Below are 22,352 nucleotides of genomic sequence, written 5' to 3'. Positions count from 1 at the left end.
CAGAAAGATCCAGTCATTTTCATGTCCTTTCAGAGAATAAAAGGGAGAAAGTTTAACTTAAACCAATGAGGAAAAAAGGTTCTTTGTAGACCTATTGATTTTGACACACACAGCATGGTGACAGCAATGCACAATCTAGCAGCAGCTACCAGATATATATGTGCAGTGAAAGTGGATTTGGTTGTATATAAAGTCAAAGTCTGATCTCCCAGACTGTGTGCAGTTACAGACACAAATATCAAGTTGCATTATTTAGACAAATAATGCTTTGTCCAAATAGCAGCTCTTCCCTCTGTGATCTGATGCTCTGCTGTCTCTCTGAGCCAATAAGCCACTTTGAAATTGAATAGGGAATTGTGTTTTCATAATGGAAATGAATGCAGAGTCATTATTATATAGACCTAGATGCAATTTGTGTTTGGTCAAGCCAGAAATGTTTGCTGGGGTGGTGTGGTATCACAAGAACAGCACACAGCAAAAGGGATCTCAAATTGGACCAGAAATTGTTTGTCTGTTTGGCAAAAAAAAAAAAAAAAGGCCTAAAGCCTGAGGCGAAGAAGTAATTAGATAGTGAGCTGGGATTGCTGACAGACCACTGAAAGTCCCACTTAGCCAAGCCATTCTCTCATTCCATGAGCAAAAGGAGAAAGGCAAGCCTCTGGGAAGATCATTGGTAGGGCTTTTCCCACATCGAATCACACAGGAAATATTTTCTTTTTTTTTTTTCTTGTTTTGAGAAGCAAAAGGAAAAAAAAAAAATACCCCAAACTAATAAAAATAAAGAAATGAATGGAAGTGTAGCAGGATGGAGGACTAAGTTACGGTGCAGCAGCATCCCCATCTCATGACCCAGGGGCACCCCAGCAGTGGGTCGCACTAAGTCACAGGTGACAGCCCACGGAAATCTCTTGGTAAATCTGCCCCAAAACAAGAGCCCATTTGTTTGAGCTAAGATGCTGCTGTTCTGCCTCAACCAAGTCCTTCCTCCTTCACTCTAACTAGTTTGACAGAGGTATGATTGATGGGAGAAGGGTTGGCTTGAGGCAGAACACAAATCCATGCCCGGAAACCATGGCCCCGCTGAAATCACTGGGACAAAACTGCCATTGAATTCTCTGGAGCTGTGATTTCCATAGAGTTTAAGGCCAAAAAGGGACCGCTCACAACCTCCATCCTGACCCCCCGCATAACTCAGCTCCTAGAATTTAGCTTGCTGGTTTGTTCAGTGGAGGAAATTACATCTCCAAGGAGGAATTTTTTTTGTTATGTTTGTTTTGTCTTTAAACTGCAGGACGAAAGACTTGCGAGTTTGTAGCTTCACTCATGCAAGCTGTGTGAAAATACTCTCATTGTTTTAGTTCCATTGTTTTATACCAGTTTTAGTATTGGGATGTCATCCAGTGCTGGCTCTTCACCACAGCATAGGCGAGGGAAGGGGTTGCATTGGGGCTGTTAGAAATGTTCTACATCATTTCTCTGCCTTTCCTACAAGCCATTGAGAGCATCCAGTCCGGGTGGTAGTCCATGCATTTGGAGGGATGATTGTTTCTCCTGCATAGTGTGATTTAACAAGGCATTAATCATCTAGGAAGAGGCAAGACTTGAAGGACTGGGAGATTCTATATAGGTCAGCAAGTCCAACATCAATTACAGTTAGTCATTTATTAGATCTTTAGAATCAAAGGAAAATATGGGTCAGAAAGGCCTCTGGAGGTCTCTAGTCCAACCTCCTGCTAATAGCTGGACCACCTTCAGAGTTTGATCTGGTTACTCATGGCCCTAGTATTTGACCATCTGCACTGATTGTTTTGGGACTTGGGGTTTTAATTTATGTATCTTCTAATAATTTTCCTTGCTGCAACCCTACAGCCTGTGTCTGTTGCCTCTTACACTTTCACTGGGCACCTCTGAGCAAAGTCTGTCTCTATGTTCTTTGTAAATCCCCTTTGGATCATAAAACAGAGCTAACAGGTAGATCCTCTTTAGATTTCTGTAGATGGTTTGATTCTGAAGAGTCACCAAGCATGTTATCTGGAACCCTTGAGAGTGTGTGCATTCAGCCTGTGCCTCATCTCAGGTGATTCAGCACACAGAAAAGAGAAAGAAAATGAGACTCCTGGCCATTTATATTTGGTTCTTAAGAGACCAAATGCAAAATGGTTCATACTGTGTTTCCATATCATGCCCAGCCATAGTGCATGCTCCCCAGTTCAGTGCTGAGTTTGGCTCTTCTGGGCACAGCAGGCAGAAAACAGTATCAGGGACCCTGTACCCCAACCTCAGGACTTGGAATTACTCCAAAAGGTACCATTTTGGCATGTTTCTCTAGGTACCATAGTCCAGACAGCACTGTGCACCAACCTCCAGTGCTGGCCTTCAGCAACCCCCTCTGTGTCCTGTGCCTGAGCTGAAGGGTAGCACAGGAGCAAGCAATAACCCCATTACTGCCAGGGGTTCCCAAATGAATGGCACAGTACCTTCACTGAATAGTCAGACAAAGCTCCCTGAGCACAAAGGGGCAGAGCACAGCCCAGTGCCTAGCACTAACTCAGGTCCCCACACCTCTCCAAAAGTCCAGGTCACCCATGAGTGACCAAGCTAGAAGCAATCCCTAGCATTTCATTCACAAGAGACATTCCCTTCTTTATCAGAAACCCCCAGCATTTTTCAAATACTCTGATGCTGACCCTACCTCCTGACATGTGCAAACTTCACACTACCAGCCTCATGGTCAATAAAAATGGTAAAAAATCCTTCAGACTCACATGGCTGAAATGGATACAGATCCCTGGGCCTCCTCTCCTCTAGGCTCAGCTTAATTAAGAGCCAGCCAGAAAACCACAAGTGTGCTCACAAAAGAAGCTTGCGTCTGAAGGGTTTTGACTGCAGCTCTTTATAACTAGTCACAAACATCTGGTGCCTGCAAGCTTGCCAGCCTCTTGGAAGGGGTTTCCAGTGAGAAAATTCCTGTAGCTTGCACCTGAATTCTCTGCAGCACACCACGCAGCACTCGGATCTCTCTCCTGGCTCCTCTTCTAAGCTGCCAGCTTTGTAGAAACCATTTCTGGCACTAGTTCCCCCATCATGGCCTCCCCACCCACCCCAACACATTTTAAACAGTGCACGTGGTCTGATGTGGAACAGTTATTCCCTTGAATGTTCACAAGCTGATAAGCAGTTTTTCAAATTCAAGTGATAGTTCCAGTTTTACTGGCATGATGAAACAGAGATCATGGTGGGGACAAGCCCCTCAGAGGAGGAGGGGGGAATAAAGGTAATTATTTTCTCCTCTTTTACTAGCCCTTTAACATGCATGTGTGAGTGTGCAGCTGTGCTCAAAAGCCAGTCTCATGAATACTTCCTTAAGTATCTGTTGAAGATTAAATCATCTCATGTGCAGCCTGTAATGATGGCCACTACCAAAAATTGTTCCCATCTGAAAGCTGCCCAGTACTGTATGATCCAAAACGAGCTGCTGACCTCAGAAGAGAACCCAGAGGGCAAAACACCACATCACAGACTTGGCCCTCTGCAGCACCGCTAATTGTGCCCTTGTCTGCGGGCACTGAGTGAAGGCAGCCACTCAAGGGCAGGGGAACTGTGCTCTGAGCTTGTGTTAATGATTGACTTTCTCCTAAGCCCCGTTTCCAGTGTGTTTGGGGAGATGCTGTCCCAGTCCCTGCTGAGGTACTTTTTGTCAAAGGGTCACTCCCACTAAAACCAATACAAATTGTCCTACCCACATGTGCAGGCATTGAATACAACCCAGGAAATTAACCAAAGACCATCATAAGCCAAATAACCCAAAACCAGACCCAGCCTCGGTGCAGGGAGAGGCAAACCTGCCATGAACATGGATGCTTTGACTCAAACCAGCCCCAAAACCAGCATGCATCTGTTGTCACTGCATTTACACAAGATCCTGTTGAAATTACGACCAGCTCCCTGCTGGGGCTCTATTCCCCAGTGAAGGTTGCAAGTACCAGCATGGTAAAAGGATCTTGATGGGTAAAAATTATGCTTCCATTTAGGAAGACCCACTAATGGCACCTTGTGCATCTGTCACTGCATTAACAACATCAATTTGAGACTGTACATAAGGCAGGCAACTGGTGAAAGGAACAGCTTGCTTACATTAGGAGGTCTGGCTGAAGGGGGACCTTTGGCTTTGTTTCTCTGGAGGGATTGTGATCAGCTAATAGGAAAGTGGATACTTTCTTGTTGGTATTCACATTTTTGCAGACTGGATTCCTTTTGTATAGGAAGGGGGAGACCTCTCAAATCAATGTGGGAAAAAGGAGTGGGACACTGTAGAGTAATACTTGGGGAGCAAACTTGGGAGCACAATTACAGCAATGGTAAAACATATGTGTATGTTCGGGAGAGCAGAGCTATGGAATAAAAGACACAAACTTAGGTTGTGGGGTCACTTTCACCCCCTCCCTCCCAAGAGTCTGGATTGAGAGATTTGCCTCCTTTTGCCAAGGAAAAGATCAAAACTGAATATAAAAATCCTGCAATCTGGGGATCTTTTGGGCTTCAGTGCCCAAAACGTAGGTGTCTAACGCTGTTTAGGCAGTGCTGGTGATCCAAGACATCTACGTGGGGCTGGCAGATACAGCACCAGACCTATGTCAGGCTCCCTCCCAGCCGGGGCAGCAGCCAGGGGCCAGGCAGGGAGACCTGGGGCATGGAAAAGGGCACTCCATGCCTACATTTGGGCATCTGAACAGCTTCCCCAGAGCCCTTGTGTTTGGACAGTTGGAGTTAATCATTGAAGAGAAACAAGAAACAGAGCTTCCCTTAGCAAACAGCACAGTGAGATTTGGTAGCAGAGAGGGTAAAATAGAACAGGATCCGAGCACAGGGGACAGTCCGGCAGAGTCAGAGGGGGAGGATGAGCAGGAGAGCATCCAAAAAGAGCAGCTGCCAGCAGCTCGGAAAAGTTTCAAATTCCTTCTGCGCCACGCCGAAATTTAGTCATAAATGACAACGGGGGACCTGGGGACATAGGGATATTTTCTAAAGGGTGTGATCTGCTGGCTTTTTAGATTCTTATGAGTTCCACATGTCTGAGCGCCTCCCAAACACGTCCTCTGCACATGCCGTTCAGCACAGCCGCGTTGTCCTCCCCGCCTTGCAGACGGGCATCTGGAAGCATGGAGGGGTGTTTTCAGCTTGACCCCAGTTGTTGTCTGTGGGAGTTTAGGCTCCAAACTTCCTTTTCATGCCTTTCAAGCCAGGCATTTAAAGAGGAGTCAGACTTCAGCTCCCGGCTTAACCCTTTCACCCTGTGCCTGTCCTCCCTCAGTGGGTAAAATAGTGGGTGTTTCTGTGCTCCATTTGGTGTTTACATGTTTTGTGCAGCAATTCATATTTTCAGTGGAGGAATAAGATAATCCCCTAAGGACAATGTAACTCAGCCTTTCAGACTTCCTATCTCCCTGGCTCCCTTCTTCCCCTACTCTCCAGCAATGTGGACAGCCCTGGAATAATGGGCAGCTCAATGCCCTTCTTAACCCCTATCCTTCCTTCCCAGAAGCACCCTATTACAGAAGGGAAAAAAAAAAAGAAAATACTCCCAATCTTGCCTGGAAACTTTAACAAATACTTTCAGTTTTGCTGCCCCTGAAATACCAGCAAGGAGAAAATTTTGGGTCCTCTCTGTGGTTTGTTTTATTCCATAGATTTCAGCTCCACCAGCAGCTATATCAGTGCAAATCAAATTACGCCTTCTGTTTACTCATCTTCAAAGCGCTGACACTGGCAGCCCAGGCTTATCTTGGCGTGTCAGGAGCCAGCGCCTTCCTCGGGGGCAGAACAGGAACTCCGCAGAAGCTACTTGGAGTGGGAGAAGGAGTGTAAACCAGGGAAAGCTCCGCTGCCTGTGCTCTCCAGCAGCGGGGCCACGTTCCCCAAGCTCTGCTGCTTGCTAGGGGCAGTGCAGGGAAGCCGAAGTCCGAGATGCCCTGAGGGGGTGGAGGCTGCCTCCTACCTGTGGGTTAGCAGCCTGGAAGCCGGGGTTTGGATTTCGGCTTACTCATCTGTAAAGGAAGAGGCAGTGGCGGACCTGCCCGCGGTGGTGGCGGTGTGACAGCTCGCGGAGCTGGCACTATTTCGCTGTCGCGCTGCTCCTGAGCTCGCTCCGCCGTCCTGCCCGGAGGTGGGAGTTATTTCACGGGAGAAGGGTGGGCACAGGGGCCGTGTAACTGCGCCCCACTGCCCAGAATCACCTCCAGGGCTGGCCCAGGCTGACTCAGGGGCGAGAGCACGCCGCATTTCACTCCTATGAAGATCTTCGTGCCTCGGTTTCCCCCTTGGTGTTAGTGTTGGTTCTGTCTCAATGCTGCTCTGAGACGTCCCGGCAGGGCAGCCCGTAAAGCAGAGGTTGAGATACAACGTGCTCATTGCCCTGTCTGGTACCGCCGGGAGCGCCTGGAGCCTCGGGCATCGGCACCCGAGTCTGACAGCGCCTGGGACAGATAAACTGACTCCGCTCGGCTCATGCTCGTGCCGTGCCGGGCGGGATAAAAGCAGAGTTGGGTATTAGCACTTGAGTGAAGCGGGGCTCTCATCTCCTTCGCCCCGGGAAGGGTCTGCTGTGCCAGAGGCCGATGCAGCACCCCAGGTGACAGCCTTACAAGGACAGTGTAGACGAATCCCGGTTTGCCCGGAGTTTATATGTATTTTCAACACATTTGGTTTCGCAAAGTGAAACCGGCGCCCGAACCCGCTTGCCCCGGCACCGAGCCCGTCGCGGGCAGCGGGGGCCCGGCGGGCGGGGGGAACCGAGGCAGGGAGGGAGGGAGGGAGGGAGGGACGGAGGGACGGAGGGACGGAGGGACGGAGGGACGGAGGGACGGAGGGAGGGACGGAGGGACGGAGGGACGGAGGGAGGGACGGAGGCCGCCGCCCGCCCCCGGGGCTGCCCCGCGGGTGCGGGGCGGGGGGCGCGGGCGGGACGCGGGCCCGGGGCGGAGCGCAGCGCAGCGGGGCATTCCCGCCGCAGCGCCGGGAGGAAGCGGCGGGCAGGGCTGGCGAGGGAGTGCGCGGAGGCGCCTCATCCCCTTCTTCTCCCCGCAGATCTTCCAATGGAGGCAGCTGGAGAACCTCTATTTCCGCGAGAAGAAGTTCTCGGTGGAGGTGCACGATCCGCGCAGGTGAGCTACGAGACGGGCGGGCTGAGCTGGGCTGTGCAGTGCCGAGCCGGGCTGTGCAGTGCCGAGCCGGGCTGAGCAGTGCCGAGCCGGGCTGAGCAGTGCCGAGCCGGGCTGAGCAGTGCCGAGCCGGGCTGTGCAGTGCCGAGCCGGGCTGTGCAGTGCCGAGCCGGGCTGTGCAGTGCCGAGCCGGGCTGAGCAGTGCCGAGCCGGGCTGTGCAGTGCCGAGCCGGGCTGTGCAGTGCCGAGCCGGGCTGTGCAGTGCCGAGCCGGGCTGAGCCGGGTTCCCGAGCCGCGCTGCCTCCGCTGCTGTGCGGGACTCGCTGCGCTTGGTAGCTGGGGAGCACGTAAGAGAGAGGCAGCGGGTACCACGCCGGGGGCTGCTGCTTCCTTTCAGCGGGACATTTCGGGTTCTGGTGTGGGTTTTTGAGGATGGGTTTCCCCTCGGCTCCTAGCGGTATTTTTTTTCCCCTTTCTCTCTGTTCTGGCACCTTGTGACCCGGGACTGTGCGGCTCCAGTGCCTCAGCTGCAGTGCTGACAACCCTCGTGTTTGAAAGGGATGTTTTGCCTTGTCCCCGTGTTTCACTCAGAGCCCGGAGATGAGCGCCAGATTTTGTACTCATGCTTCTTTGTAAATAAATATTCAGTAGTGCAACTGAAAGGAGTGGCACAGAACCAGAGATTTACCGCCGGCAGCCTGGATGAAAGCCCATCAGTCTTTTGGCACCGGAGCCTTTTTTCTTACTTCGGAATCCTAATGTGAGAGTTCAAGGGACTGTGCTGCATCCCATCAGTGCATTCAGCACCCCTGGTGTGTCTGCGTTACTGGATGGTTACTGCATGCAGGGAGTGTGGGGCTCTGAAAGTTGTTCTGACTAAAAGCAATGTCTCGTTTGCACTGTATGATACCACTGATGGAAACCATCTCTCTGCCCAGACTGACTGGATGTGTTGCTGGTAGTGGAGTGTTGTGCTGGTCACTCAGCTGTGATCCAGTTTCACCTGTTTCCCATGCCTATCTGTGTACTAATAGATGTACTTTTATTAGGGGAATTTTGCTTGCAGTTTCTATCCTTATTTACCCTGATCTGAGCACAGTCACACCAGTACAACGGTGCCTGTCTGCATAAGGTGCATTTGTTAAAACAAGCACCGAGTAAAGCAGCTCATGTCATTGTGCAGCTCCAGGTCAGCAGAACCTCAAAGCATCTGCTTAATATTAAGCATGTAAACAGTCACATGAAATCTAGAAGAGCAAATTCCCAAAGTCGAGAATACACTGGGAGATCTTCCAGCAGCAGGAGCTGAGGGTAGTGCACTCCTTCCCCCACCGAGGCTCCGGCACCCAGAGGGGCGTCACAAACGCGTGCTGCCCCTAAATGCCCCTAAATGCCCTAAATTCTGTGTGTTTCCTGGAAGGAGTAGTTGCAAGAAAAAGAAAGGAAATAGCTCTGGGACCTTAAAATCATGGTGACATTTGCAACTCGATGTAATGCATGAAATGTGACCACACAGAGCTGCCTCTTCTCTTTCATTTGTATTTAGATTATAGGAATTAGTGACACAGAAGAGCTTCCATTCTTTATTCCATTGCTTTGTTTCCCTGCCTCAACACCAGGAGGACAAAGCCCTGTCCCGGGTTGTCAGCCTGGTACTTTCATGAGACAAAGGAATTAGTTTGGTTAGATTTTGTATAATTTTGATTGGATTTTGTATCCAGAGTGGCACCATCCAGGTGGAGCTGATACTCGGGCTGTAATGCAGTGCAGCACGTTGCCATGGCGTGGTGGGAAGACAGCTCGGGTTGTGGTATCCCGGCCAAGTGGGATGGACTCCTGTGAGGAGTTGTTCAGCTTGTGGAGGCGGAGGAGTAGCCAACACAGTGCTCTCTCCACATTCCTCTCCTTGTAGCCAAACCAGAGCCTGAGTCAGCGAAGCCACAGTCAGGAGAGCGAGCACAGCTCCGTGGTTGTGGCCAGGGCTGGGCAGCACAATGTATGTTTTTAAGCCCTGCCTCTGCCCCATGGCTTCCTGTCCCCAACAGGCCATTTCACCTCCTTTCATTGCAGTTACTTTTCCCATAAAGGAAGAAAATTATACATTTTAGGAACTAACAACAGGGTTAATTCCATAGCTCGTGTGGCATACATGAGAATGTATGGGAAGTCATGGAAAAAACATCCATGGGCCATATTTCTCAGGTCTTCAAACACAGCTGTGAAAAACAAGTCCACAGGTTTGACCAACAGTCTGCAGATGTTCTGATGCAGTCTGCTGTTTTGATCGGAAATGTGTACAGATTCCAAAAAGGAAAATAATTAGAAATCACTGCTTTCCCAGTGAGAAGATTAATGATTTGCAGAGTATGTTTCTAAGAATTCAGGAGTAATTGTGTTTGAACTGAATAGGATGACACTAGAATTAAGGCTTCAGCCCATGTTTGAGTGCCCTAATTTCCTTAAAGCTTTATGTGCCAGTGTGCTGCAGTGGTTTGTGTCCTTAGACCAGTGTAAAGCATCCAGAGCTGGATCCACTCTCCAGTCTCAGTTTCAGGATCACCTCCCAGTACAGCCTTCATTCCCTGTGCAGTGACAGGAATGAGGCAGTCTATCACCATCAGTGCTGTCCTGTTGCATCCATGGAGACTTTTCTCACAAGAACAATACTCGTAATAGGACGAGGTCTCTAGCACCATTCACAAGGAAAGAACTCAGCACAAGGTAACACTGAAACATGAGATCCCAGTTGTCTCAGACCTTGTTTGCATTGGCCACAGCTGTTTTCTCAGAAATTTCACTCTGATTTGTAGCTCCGAAATTTGACTTTAACACGTTTTGAAGCACTGAAAAAGCCCTGATGCAATGGCTGTCAGTCCTCTCCCAGACTGAACATTGCCAACAGTTCTCATTTTGCTGCAGAGTTTTGGTTTTCTTTCATTCTTGACTCTATCACAACTTTATTCAACTGTTCACCGCTCCGTGTTCACCTCCAACTTTGGACAAGGCAGTGGCCCACAAGCACCAGAAGAGAGGTGGCCAGTGCAGATACAGGTGCAGGAGGGGAGCCATAGCAGGCTTGAGGACTTGTGAGTGCTGCTAAAAGAATTGACTCCCCCTTGCATGGCACAGTAAAGCTCCTGAGCTGTCCTGCAGTATCACCTCTACACCTGCATGGCTCAGAGTCCCTGCTGATTGTGGTCTCTGGCAGCCCCTGGTAGCACACGTGTTCTCCAGGCTGTCTCTTGCATTGCTCCCTCTTCACCATCCATGTCCCTAAAGGTGTCACATTTCTGAGCAAGCCTCTGTACTCATGTCACATCATTTCATAATCCTACTCTACCACAAGACCCATCTTAACAGACTGGAGAGGAGGCCCTCATTTATTTGGCACTCTGTAGGTCAGTGGTGTGGTTTACTCCAGCCAGATCTGCATCCCTGCAGTGGGAGGAGTTCCACAGACCAGGATGCTGAGAGCCTGAATGTGCACTGTGCTGGTGTCAGGGGCTCTGCTGGTGGAGTTGCTTTTGAGAGATGGGGAGGAATAATCAAGCAGGTTTGTACAGCTGTGAAAGCATGGGGAAACCTAACCTGTGTTTTTTTGCTAATGTTTGAGAACAATTGGGAGTCCCAGAGAGGAAATATTTAGTTCTTATTTTTCCTGTTTTTAAATTCACTCAGCTAATCACTGAGTCCCATTCTCCTCTCCAGGACATTAGGCAGCCCCCTCTGAGCCTCACAACTCCCTGCCCCCATACCATGTGGTAAATCTTGCTACATCTGTTTACAAGTGGGGAAATTAAGGTTCCTGAAGAGTTTGTCTCACACTCCCTAAAGCAGCCATTGATCCTGTGAATCTTTAGTTGTTGCCTGGGTCCTAATATTTGGGAGCCACTGTCCAAAGACAGAGGCAGTGGAGGGTGTGAGGACTTGGCCTGAGATGTCTCTGCATGTGATGAGACACGGAGGATTCACGCAGGCTTTGGCCTTGGTAGCTCCCCTGGGATATGCAGCAAGTCAGCGTCAGCCAAATCCAGGAATACAGTCTGAGCTGGACAAAGTGTTAGTCCTCTGGAGCTTGCTACCTTGAGGACATATTTGAAGTAAATGCTCTCCTGGTTTGATTAGATATTTATTGCTGCACAGTAAACACAGCAGCTTTTACTGAGATCTGTGACAGGTTCTGCCACAGAAAGCAATCTGGTGAAACCTTTGTGTAACCCCAGTTCATTCTTTTCTTCTCTCCAGGGCATCTGTGACCAGGAGGACTTTTGGGCATAGTGGCATTGCTGTACATACATGGTACGCCTGTCCAGCATTAATAAAGTCTATCTGGGCTATGGCCATTAGTCAACATCAGTTCTACCTGGACAGGAAGCAAAGCAAGGTAAGCATGAGAAGTGCCAGTTGAGTCCTTCTCACTCCCCACAGTCCCAGACACATCAAGTCCAGGTGGCAGCTTCTTTCCTGCCTTCCCTTTATACTCGAGAGCAAAAAAAAAGGTGAATTGGCTGAAGACATTTTCTAGTCCTGACCAGACTGAGAAAATTTGTATTGAGCTCATGCCTATGGGAGTAAGGATTGAGGAAAAGGTTGTATTGAACTGTGGCCAAATTGTAGGACCCAAAGTTAGCAAGCAGAAACAGTTAACATCACTGTCTGAATGGTTTCCACATCTTCCATGTCTGTCATAAGGTTAGGGCAGCTTCCAATAACTGAGTTCAAAGCAGCTTCCCAACCTACAACTGTCTCTGGATTCTTCTTGCTGTCCCTTGATTTTTACTATTGTATTTTCCTAGAAAGGAGGGGTAGGGATATTATTTTAAGCGGGGGTAGGAGGCTTGACAGCCTGGCTGTACAAGGAGCTATTGCAAACTGCTGCTGCACAAAAGGCCACGCAATACACAAAAGAAACCACCTTGAAACCAGAGGGGTGTGTGTTCTCCCTCTTAATTCCTTTCATCAGTAATTTTAGGCATACCCAGAGCAGCAGGAGATCGCTTTGATCACTTTGAGATTACTCTGATACAGAGAAAAAACTTCTCATGCAGACTTCCCTCTCCATATGAGCACGCTTCACAGAGAAGTGTAAAGCTTCACAGAGAAGACAGAGCCTGTATTGAGAGGGTACCTGCATTGGTCCTCATCTCTGATGAAATGGCAGAATGTGCAGGTGATGATCCTCCAAATGCCTGAAGCAATCTTAATATCTTGCTACTTTAAATATGGACATAATTGCATACTCACTGATACCAAGGGAAGATTTCCTGTCCCTTCTCTGCTCAGGATCATCAGGGCAGTGCATAGTCCTCTGTCAACTCAGAGATAAATTTCAAGCAAATAGAAGTTTATTTTTCTTTACTTTTAGCCAGATGGATTTACTGATCTAGCTGCAAGGTATTTAGTTCACAAGCAACCAACAAACAAAAGGAGATTCCCTCCTCCTCCCATTTCTTTGGTAAGAAACTGGGTCTCTGAAACACCCAGGACTTCCCTTCAGTGACTCCTTTTGTTGTTGGCAGATTGTGTTTCAATTTTATCTCCCCTCTCTCACACTCCTACAGGCAGCACCACCCACCAGCCCTCGTTTGTCAACCTGTCACGTCTGTTACCATGTCAGCATGCTTTGTCACAATAATCCCAGTCCTCGTGCTGAGGCTTTGAAGTTAAGGCATACAAATATTTTTGTCCCTTTCTCTTAAGGGAACTGATATTTTCATGTGTTGTCCTCATCTTTGATGTGACACTGTCAATATTGATAGATCCATCTATTTTTATTGATCTGTTCAGTTCATCCTGCTGGTCACTTCAAGGACACAGTGCTAATATGAACTTTGCTTTGGAAAACTAGTAAATCATATCCCAGTGCAGGGTGATGTGAAATGTCTTTGGTTCAGCTCTCAGGGGCCTAGACAAACATTTATTGAGTTTCAGGTCGCATGGTTTGCAGCCCCTTAAATCTCAGGCCCCACTTCAATTGAATCCTCAACTTCAAAGCAAAACTTAGATATTCCTTCCTTTCATGTCCAAACTTGGCATTTCATATCATTTTGACAAAAGAAAGAAAAATAAAAACAAACTTAGAGGAAAAAGCCTGCTGGAGCTCACTGCACAGCTGAGCCTTTGCTCCAATGATGTAGATTAGATGGCGGGAGATGTGACATAGTGATAAAGAAAGCTTGAACTCTGTGCTCCTCACACAACTGGGCACCAGTTGGATCTGGACCAGCAGCTCCATTGGAAAGAAAACCCTTCATTTGATTTTAAAAAGAAATAAAATCCGCTTTGCCTGGATTCTGACCCTTTTGCAAGTGAGGTCCCAACCATTTCTGCAGCCTCACTCCATGCTGAACTCCTGCCAGCTCATCGGGTTCCCAGCGTCTCGCTCCCTGCTGATCTGTCTCTCTCCGCCTGCAATTGAAGCATAACGTGGAGACTGAAAAGATCTCCAGCTTCCCAAGTGAGCTTGTCAGCGTACAGAAATCCTGTCAGCTTCCCATTTTTTTGGGAGACAGATGCAGCAGGACTTGAAGGCATGTCTGTGCACTGTTGACTGCACTGAGTCAATCAAACTCTTGGCCTAGAAACCTTGAGAAGTCCCATTTTGTGGGAATTTTCAACACCACGTTCCTCCAAGTGCAAGGCTTTTTGGCTGAATGAACTGGTAGAAAATAGGCCAAGGGTTTAAAAAACCACCTCCAGCAAAGCCCCATCACTGCAGCAAGAGGGATGAATTTATCCCTAGTGTCCATCTTCTTCCTTATTTCACTTACGGATTTTTCTTCACCCTCTGACCCTGTCAGAACAGCACTGGGGATCAGTTTGGCCCCACGCTTTGAAATGACTCATGAATGAGCCAGTCCTCCTCCATGTAAATGAGACTTGGCAGGTCTGCGCTAAGTGCTTTAAAATTTCTGAGCCTGGAGGGACTGGGGGTCTTGGGGGAACACTAATGCGGTGCAACCCAGCCTTGCAGTGCTCTGCTGCAGCACACAGCCTGCACGGGCCTCGTGCTGGCTGCTCAGTGGCCTGTGTGAAATGAGCTGTTGCTCTGATTCCTGCTGCTGCTGAGAGCCTGTCCAATGCATGAGACCACCTGACACTGACTGGCATTGCTGTAGGCAGCAGAGGCAGCAGGGATTGAGCAGTGAGGAAAATTAACCCCATTCCTTTCAGGAGATGTTTTATCTGAACTGTTCAGTACAGGGCACCATTAGCACAACTGCGATCGGATCTAAAACCTCCCAAGGTTTCAGCACGTTTGAATTGTACCCTCGGCAGAGGAAGCTCACTCTGCCTTGCTAATCCTGTTTGCTGGTTTGTTTTAACTCTCTCCTGGCTCCAGGGATGCCAGGCTTTGGTCTGATATCACCTTTTCATTTGCCCTATATAGGGTACACTTCCAGCCACTGCTGGCTTGGCCAGGACCACAACAGCACCAGCAGTCACATTGCCTTCACTCAGCACTTTGGTTGGTGCCCAGTCAGACAGGTAGGGCCAAAGTGTGCCCTAATTTGCCTTCTGAAAATGAGTGGAAATTAACTACAGGGCTGCTTGCTGTAATTATCCTACAAAAACAGGAAAACCACTGCTTCATGGAGCAGGAGGGATGGATCTGTCCATGCAGACCTGGGGTTTGTGCCTTTCTGAGGCATCCACTGCCAGGACTCAGTGTGTTGGGTCAGGCAGACACTGGGTTTGATCAATGTAGTTGTTCCTGGGGTTATACAAAGTACACATAGCCCTACATACACATAGGGTTATACAGCATATATACACCTGCAGGGGATTTATCAGCAGGACAAAGGCAGTTGGAAGGCTTGTTACCTCCAAAGGTCTGTCATTACAGCAAGACAGCAGTTCATGCTTAGGCTCCTTATGAAGACTTTAGTAAAGGAAATCTCATTAGATAAAAGCAGTGATTTTCCTCTTCACCTGGAACTAACCTTCCAGAACTATTTGAAGATGTTTCACAGGCCTTGTTTCTGACCAGAAACATCTGACCCAAGAAACTAAAGAGTGCTGTCCTTCTCCTGGGGCTGATTTTAGGGAGGAATTGCTAGAAAATGAGAAGGGTCTAACTGGTTGCAACATTAGTTGAAGAGGGCCAGTACTGGTTGACTGATCTGTTCTGATATCTTGTTGGGTAGTTCAGCCTCTGCACTCACAAGCACTGTTCACTCTTGCAACACAAGTGAGAACACACACCCTGTTATTGGGGTTGTTGTGGAAATAAGCTTGTGAGACATTTGGGTACCTTGGAATGGTAATGATGGAGCCTATAAATACCCAAGAATATTAAATTATGATAATACTTCTGAGGGTGTTTTCAGTGGAAGACTTTCCCAGTGCTGTCTTCATTTGCAGTCTTAAATTAATCTTAAAAATAGAGTGTTCTACAGGGAGACATTTTCCTTCCCTTATTATTTCACTGATATGCAAACAGAGGTGGGGATCTCTAAAAGCTTAACCTAAAGTGTCTTACCCAAAGCCCCACAGTACATCAGTAACAGAACTAAGAAGCTCAGTGGTGAGCACTCAGCCACCAATTCAGGCTTAGTTCTTGTTGGAATGGTTTCTTTTTCCTGAGGATGTGAAGTAACACTGAAAATCCCATTGTGACAAGCATTCCATGTTGTCCTGTTTCATGTTATTTCCAGTGGGAACAGATCACACCCTGGTATGTGGACATCAATCAGCTCTGATTTGTTAGCGCAGTAATGTTGTGCCCATCCCCTGAGCTGTATGGCAAGGGCTGAGTCACTTCTGGCCTTGAGAAGGTGCAGAGGTGAATGGTCAAGTGATCTTGAACTGGGGCTTAACCCCCTTTTGAATAAATTTCTTCTTGCAGTTGAAGAGTCTTGTCAAAATGTACCAACAGCTTTCTGTGTTCTGGGAAATTAAAATTGCAGGTCAGTGACCCTGCAAGGGCAGACTAATTGAAGCTCAGAAGCACAGTGCTTGTAAGATTTGAGCAATGGGTTGAGATGACTGTTGGAGGTCCATTGCAGCTGAAATATCCTCTCCTCTCCTCTCCTCTCCTCTCCTCTCCTCTCCTCTCCTCTCCTCTCCTCTCCTCTCCTCTCCTCTCCTCTCCTCTCCTCTCCTCTCCTCTCCTCTCCTCTCCTCTCCTCTCCTCTCCTCTCCTCTCCTCTCCTCTCCTCTCCTCTCCTCTCCTCTCCTCTCCTCTCCTCTCCTCTCCTCTCCTCTCCTCTCCTCTCCTCTCCTCTCCTCTCCTCTCCTCTCCTCTCCTCTCCTCTCCTCTCCTCTCCTCTCCTCTCCTCTCCTCTCCTCTCCTCTCCTCTCCTCTCCTCTCCTCTCCTCTCCTCTCCTCTCCTCTCCTCTCCTCTCCTCTCCTCTCCTCTCCTCTCCTCTCCTCTCCTCTCCTCTCCTCTCCTCTCCTCTCCTCTCCTCTCCTCTCCTCTCCTCTCCTCTCCTCTCCTCTCCTCTCCTCTCCTCTCCTCTCCTCTCCTCTCCTCCCCGTTTATGTACTATGCATCATTTACTTTCTTGTAATTACAAATTGCAACAATCTTGTTGACATTTGATGGGGAAAAATGGCCATACCCTAATGTGGCTAGTTACTGAGCTGGGCTGGCTGTTTTCTACTAGAGTAAGGTTAATGCTTTGAAGAGGTCCCTCAGAGTAGGGACATTGCATGCAGCTTGTTAATCTGGACAATAACCTAAATGTGTTTCCCTGTCTCTGTTTTCTTCCAGCTTCTCACGATACCCCATTTAAAGCATGTCCTCACTGTGTCTTGTTCCAAAGCTTACTGCTGATTTGTGAAGCAGTAGATCTGGCTTCTTTTAAATGCTAGAGGTGGTCTTTAGCCTTTGAGCTTTTCAGCAGGTTATTATGATGGCATTTCTGAAGGTTTCTTATTGTATGTGGCAAAACAGTGACCCCATACATCCTTTGTTTAAGAGAGAAAAATGTGCATGGCAAAGCAGAGAAAAACCCAAACAACAGGAAGCGATGCCAGAACTGTACCCACTTAAGAATGTAAAAAGTACAGCAGTGGATACTGTGCCAGGTTGCTTCTATTCTTGTAAAATAATCCAAGTTTGCTGTGGAGGCCTATTTCCTGCTACAGCAAAAGATCTTTTTCCTTCTGTGAGCTTTCAAGAGGTGTTAGATCATTACTAACTCCTGTGTCCTCCTCCAGTCCAAGATTCATGCTGCAAGAAGCCTGAGTGAGATTGCAATTGACTTGACTGAAACTGGAACTCTCAAGACCTCAAAGCTGGCCAACATGGGGAGTAAAGGCAAAATTATCAGCGGAAGCAGTGGGAGTCTTCTGTCATCAGGTAGGTCCTTTGTCCTGTAACTGGAGGGAGTATGGTGGGAAGGGTCATGGCCATGGTATAATGGGGAGCAGTCAGAAGCTGCACTGCAGAAATGAAAGTCACTTCCCTTTAGCCTTTCTGTCTGTCCATGTGGCAGTCCATCTCTCAGCACATTGCTCCACAAACAGCACAGGCAGCAGCCTCCCCCTCTCTCTTTACCAATACTCATTTCCTCCTTGACTCCAGGATGTCATCTCCAGCCTCTCAATTTCCAGCTGAAACCTGGTCTCTCTTCACAATTTCTACCCTAACCATCCCTTGGTATCCAGCTTATCCTGAGGCAGATGGGTTTGTGAAGGAGTGCCCAGCCAGCAGTGGGGAAGCAGTCACCCAGTGTAGCTCACAAGGGAAACTGTGGCTGGGAACTGGTGGTGTTCCTCAGCATTGTTGTGACAGGGTGTCTTCTTCACCGAGTGCACATCTGCTTTGCCCTGTGTTGTTGGGATTTGGCTGCTGTCCCAGGCTCGAAAGAACTATTCCCTAATACTCTACCAGTGCCAAGGTCCTGAAGGTTTCTTGTTGTGGCTTAGAGCACTTTCTTGTGTGAGGAAGATGTCACATGTAAGAGAAACCCATGGGAAGATAATGCAGAGGAGAGCTAGAGCAGGAGGAGAGAAGGGCTGGAGAAGTGGGGTCAGGAGGTTGTGTCTCTTTGATGCTCTTCTGTCAGTCTGAACCAGGCAAGCTGTGTGTAAAACAGTGATAAATGTCACTGCAGGCTTAAAGTAGGGGGTGATATTTAGCAAAGAGCTTGAATCTGCATAGGTGAGGTCTTCAGGAGAGCAAGGTTTTTGTTATCACTGTAATTAACAGTTTCAAACAATTAAATACTTTCTGTTAAGCATGACATCAAGTTATCAAAACCAAATGTGTTGAGATATGCGACAGCAGAGAATAACCTTCTCAGGCTTGGACAAAGTAAGAATGCATCTAAAAGTGAAAATGCTTTAAAACTGAACCCACATTGATGTAGTAGATTAGCTTTGCATCACTGTAGCCTTTATGTCTACTAAAACCCTGCTTGGAAAATGTTCAGAATGTAGTTAAAATGTGCAGTGCTTCCAGAGCTGCTTGATGTGCAGTTCCTTGCCTTGCCTGAAAACAGAGTTGCCTTTCTGCTCCTGAGGTCTTCCTGACAAGAAGTGTACAATCCACTGTCTGTGCCTCCCATGTCTTGGAGAGTTGCAGTACCTCAGCAGCTCCCACATTGGTGTCAGGTTGTTGGAAGTCTTTGTTTGTTTGGCATTTTTTCCAGCTTTCCTTCTGGAAAGTAAATAATGTTAAGTACCTCAAGAAAGCTCTTAAGGTCTTTCCAAGATCTCAGCCTCCTGGGCACCATTCCTAAGTTTGTGAGAGCTACTTGGTAGTAATCCTGTTTCTATGTTAATACATGGGCTTTTTGTGTTTCTGGAAAAGCAAACACTGGGGTCTGCTTCTGCTCTTACACCTGGAGAGAGCAGTAGCTATGTGAAAGCCAGCAAAAAATCAGTCCCAGAAAAGCTGGTGTAGGCCCAGCATCTATCAGGGTTGAGTATATGGAAATTCCAAACTGGGAGCTGCCCATGCTTTCATTTTTGTACTCTTGTGCTCCCTGCACCTTTCTGGCTGACCACAGATTTGTGGACTCATCTGAATTGCACTAGTGACTAGACCCACCCGGAGTTCATTGACCAGGTGAGTCATTTCTTCCATCCTGGGTAGGTGGATCTGCCTGCCTGGGTGCTTTCACAGGACTGTGTGAACCTCTGTTTCTCTCAAGGTGCTGCTAATGGGCCAGGCAAGCATGGCTTCCTCTGTGTTCCTTTATTCAGAGCTGCCTGTTACATCTTGCTGGCTCTGAGGACAGGGCTCTCCCCAAAATGCTGAGGAGAGCTGCAGAGTGCTGCTGCTGTGTGCCTTCCAGCAGCTATAAGAAAGTATTGAGGGAAGGTGTCTGGCAGAGGCCAGGCACCAGGGAATTGGAAACCCTGGATTGCTTCCGTGCTCAGACCCCTCTGCTGCAAGATCCCCTTCCCCTGGACCTGGCTGGTGGGGGTGTCCCATCTCTGTCCCACTGGATGGGAGGGGGCATTCATTGTCTGTCCCACTGGGCACAGTCACTGGCTCTGTCCCAGGCTTTGTGTTTCCTCCCATTGTGCCAAAGATTATCGGCACACAACCACAACAATGATGGGTTATCGCAGTACAGCCGGCACACTGGAGAGAATAAGTGCAAATGATTAAGCGGCCACAGTAGACTTCCAGGCTATAAATACCTCAAGTGACTCGAAATCACAAGGTCAGGTCTGAATCTCTGTTTGTCCCCACTTCCCTACTATTCCCAGTCTTTTTTTTCCTGAAAATTACTTGTAGTCATTTCCTCCTGCCATCTCACTCCTCCTCACTGGAGGGGCTGTCAGCACCATGAGGAGCATGCCAAAACTGGCATGTCTCCCCTGGGCTTGCAGCAAGTCTGCAAGGAAAAGTTTGTGTTGCTTCCAGCTGTCACACTGTCTGGAGAAGATCCTGCTGTGCAGAACAAGGCAGTCGCTGCCCCACATCACTTGCAGTCTCAAGAGACAGCAGAGAGGAGATGGAGTCTCACACTGGGAAGTGGCTTCCTCATGATTACAGCAGTTCAAAGCCTCAGCTCCTCCATTTTCCCCAAGCCCTTGATCTCAGGCTGTCCACTGCAGATTTGTAATTCTGATGCCCAAGTCCATTTCTGACAAGCTGACTCTAACTTTTGTCCTCACTTTGGATCTAAAGGGGCCTTCCTAGGACAGTGGGCTGCTGTGATTTAGCTCAGGGATCTTCTGCTCAGGATCTGTGGGCCATCCCTGGACATCTGGGGAAGAAGGATTTGCCTGTGAACATAAGCTCTGCTTTCACACAGGCAGGAACCAAATCAAAGCCAGCAAAACAGCCAAGTTAGTTCTAAGGTGGATCTTTCCTTTGGAGTCTGTGCCGTAAGAGCTCTGCAGGTCTCCAAGCTAATGAGGAGCCCTGTAGTCACTGGGTTATGGTTGGACTGACCCCAAGTCATCTCTGTGACATCTCTGTGGGCAGAGGAGACACCCCAGAGGAGCATCTCTGCTTCAGCTCTGCAGTCGCATTCAAGGAGCCTCTAGCCCCTAAGCCCATTCCTTCTGCAGCAGTGGAGGTTTCCTGTGCAGGGGTTTGTTTATGTTTGAAAACGCCGCAACAGAGCCCAGCCAGGCAGTTCCCAGGCCCTGCTGCTGCATCCGGTGGGGCTGTGGCCCAGCTGGACCGCGTTGGAGCGCATAAGCAGCACCCGCGTGGCCCACGAGTGCGGGGGCTGGTGAGGACGAGGCACCCGCAGGATGTCTGAGCGCATCCTGTGTCGAGCAGCTCCAGCTGAGCTCCCGCGCGCCGCGGAGGAAATCCTATGTGTTGGGCAGAGACCAGAGATAGGGGCTGTCTGGGGCTGCTGGTTGTTGTGCGTTGACATCCTGGTGCAGTGAGTCAGCCCAGGCTCTGGCACGGAGTGAGCATGGGGGAAACTTCCCTCCCTGCTCAGGGGACAGCCTTCCACAGGGAGCTCAGCCAAACACCAGTGAGCTGGAGCCATCAGCCGGATGTAGAGTGAAGGGTTTGCCATATTTAGATGTGTTTTTCCCGGAGCAGGAGACTTGGAGAATGAGAAAGAGAAGAGATGCCTGGGTGCTTTTGCCTTGCTGCTGCTGCTTCTGCTCAGTCTCCTTGTTGCATCTCCTCTCCTCACACAGCTGGTGTCACCAAGACTTGGCTCTCTCTGCTCTTCAGCATCCCATCTGTCCTCCCTGCTTGTTTCCATCCTTCTCATTTATCCCTTTTCCAAGCTGACTCCACTCTGCTACAATAGATGGAGGAAATAGAGACAAACAATGAGTCACTGGTAGGACTTTTCTCTCCAAAGTAGTAGTCTGGTCTCACCCCTTTGGCAGGCTTTAAAGCAACGCTTGTCTTGGACCCCAGCAGACCTGCACCTGCACAACACTTGACCAGATCTTTCAGGGGTGTGACCCATGTGCTGCATGTCACCTTCACCAAGACTGTCCTGACCTCACCAGCATAGAAGTGAGCAGAACCCACCCTGTTAACATTGGTAAAGTTCAGCCATGAAATCCACTGTAGAAGGAGTTGGACAGGAAAGACGATGTTCCCCCTGCATTTCTCACCTCATGTTCTCCTGAATGTCAGTGGATGAAGAAATCACCTAGAGAGGACATGTGGGTATCAGAAGATGATTATTGTTTCCACAAGTTAATAGGGCATTGAGTGGACATTTATATGACCAAGACCTGTGTCTCATCCTGTATGCTAAGAAAGAAAGGGCACATACTCGTAAAAACAGCCCCCATTTCAGCAGGTTTCTGGTGTCCACCTGAGAGAAGGCCCTGTGCCTGCTACCTGGTATGTTTTCACCCTTTTTGTTTTAGGGACATCAGATGGTTCTGCAGAAGTATGTGCTAAAATGCAGAGTTTGGTAAATCCTTGCACTGCAAATGGGGAGGCTGAAGAATAATTTTCAAAAAAAGGTTCAAATGCCATACAGTAAAATTACGTATTTCAGCAACATTTCACCCATTTACTGCATTAGGAATTAACCCTAATTGTGGGAGATTAAACACCTGAGAAAGCCTCCCAGCCAACATTTCTGTTGCAGCAAGAGCCTCTTGTGTTAGGACTGATCTCTCAGGATTGATTTTTCTCTGTTGGTGATCCCCTTTGAAAGGCAGTGGGCAGCTATGACTCAGTGACCATATCTAATAAGGCTGATTTAAAGTAGTATCTGCTTGATTGGTTTGGTTTGTGCTGGTCTTTGATTATTTCTTGGTTGTTTTTATGGTATTTTGATTTGTCCTGA

At 48.5% G+C, this 22,352-nt stretch overlaps 1 protein-coding gene across 8 annotated transcripts in view; it reads left to right on the top strand.

The window, feature by feature from the left end:
* The window catches only part of FRMD4A (FERM domain containing 4A), a 383,203-nt gene that overhangs the window by 336,566 nt on the left and 24,285 nt on the right, over nt 1–22,352 (top strand). For all 8 annotated transcript variants that reach the window (XM_086886548.1, XM_086886549.1, XM_086886550.1 and 5 more), the window contains 3 exons: nt 7,084–7,160; nt 11,403–11,541; nt 17,323–17,464. In XM_086886548.1, coding sequence (XP_086742674.1) covers nt 7,084–7,160; nt 11,403–11,541; nt 17,323–17,464 — 358 coding nt within the window. The remainder of the gene's footprint in view (nt 1–7,083; nt 7,161–11,402; nt 11,542–17,322; nt 17,465–22,352) is intronic.

The sequence above is a fragment of the Cyanistes caeruleus genome, chromosome 4 (assembly GCF_971803275.1).
Source record: "Cyanistes caeruleus chromosome 4, bCyaCae1.hap1.1, whole genome shotgun sequence".
In the NCBI taxonomy this organism is placed as follows: Eukaryota; Metazoa; Chordata; class Aves; order Passeriformes; family Paridae; genus Cyanistes; species Cyanistes caeruleus.
This window is presented reverse-complemented; position numbering and strand designations above follow the sequence as displayed.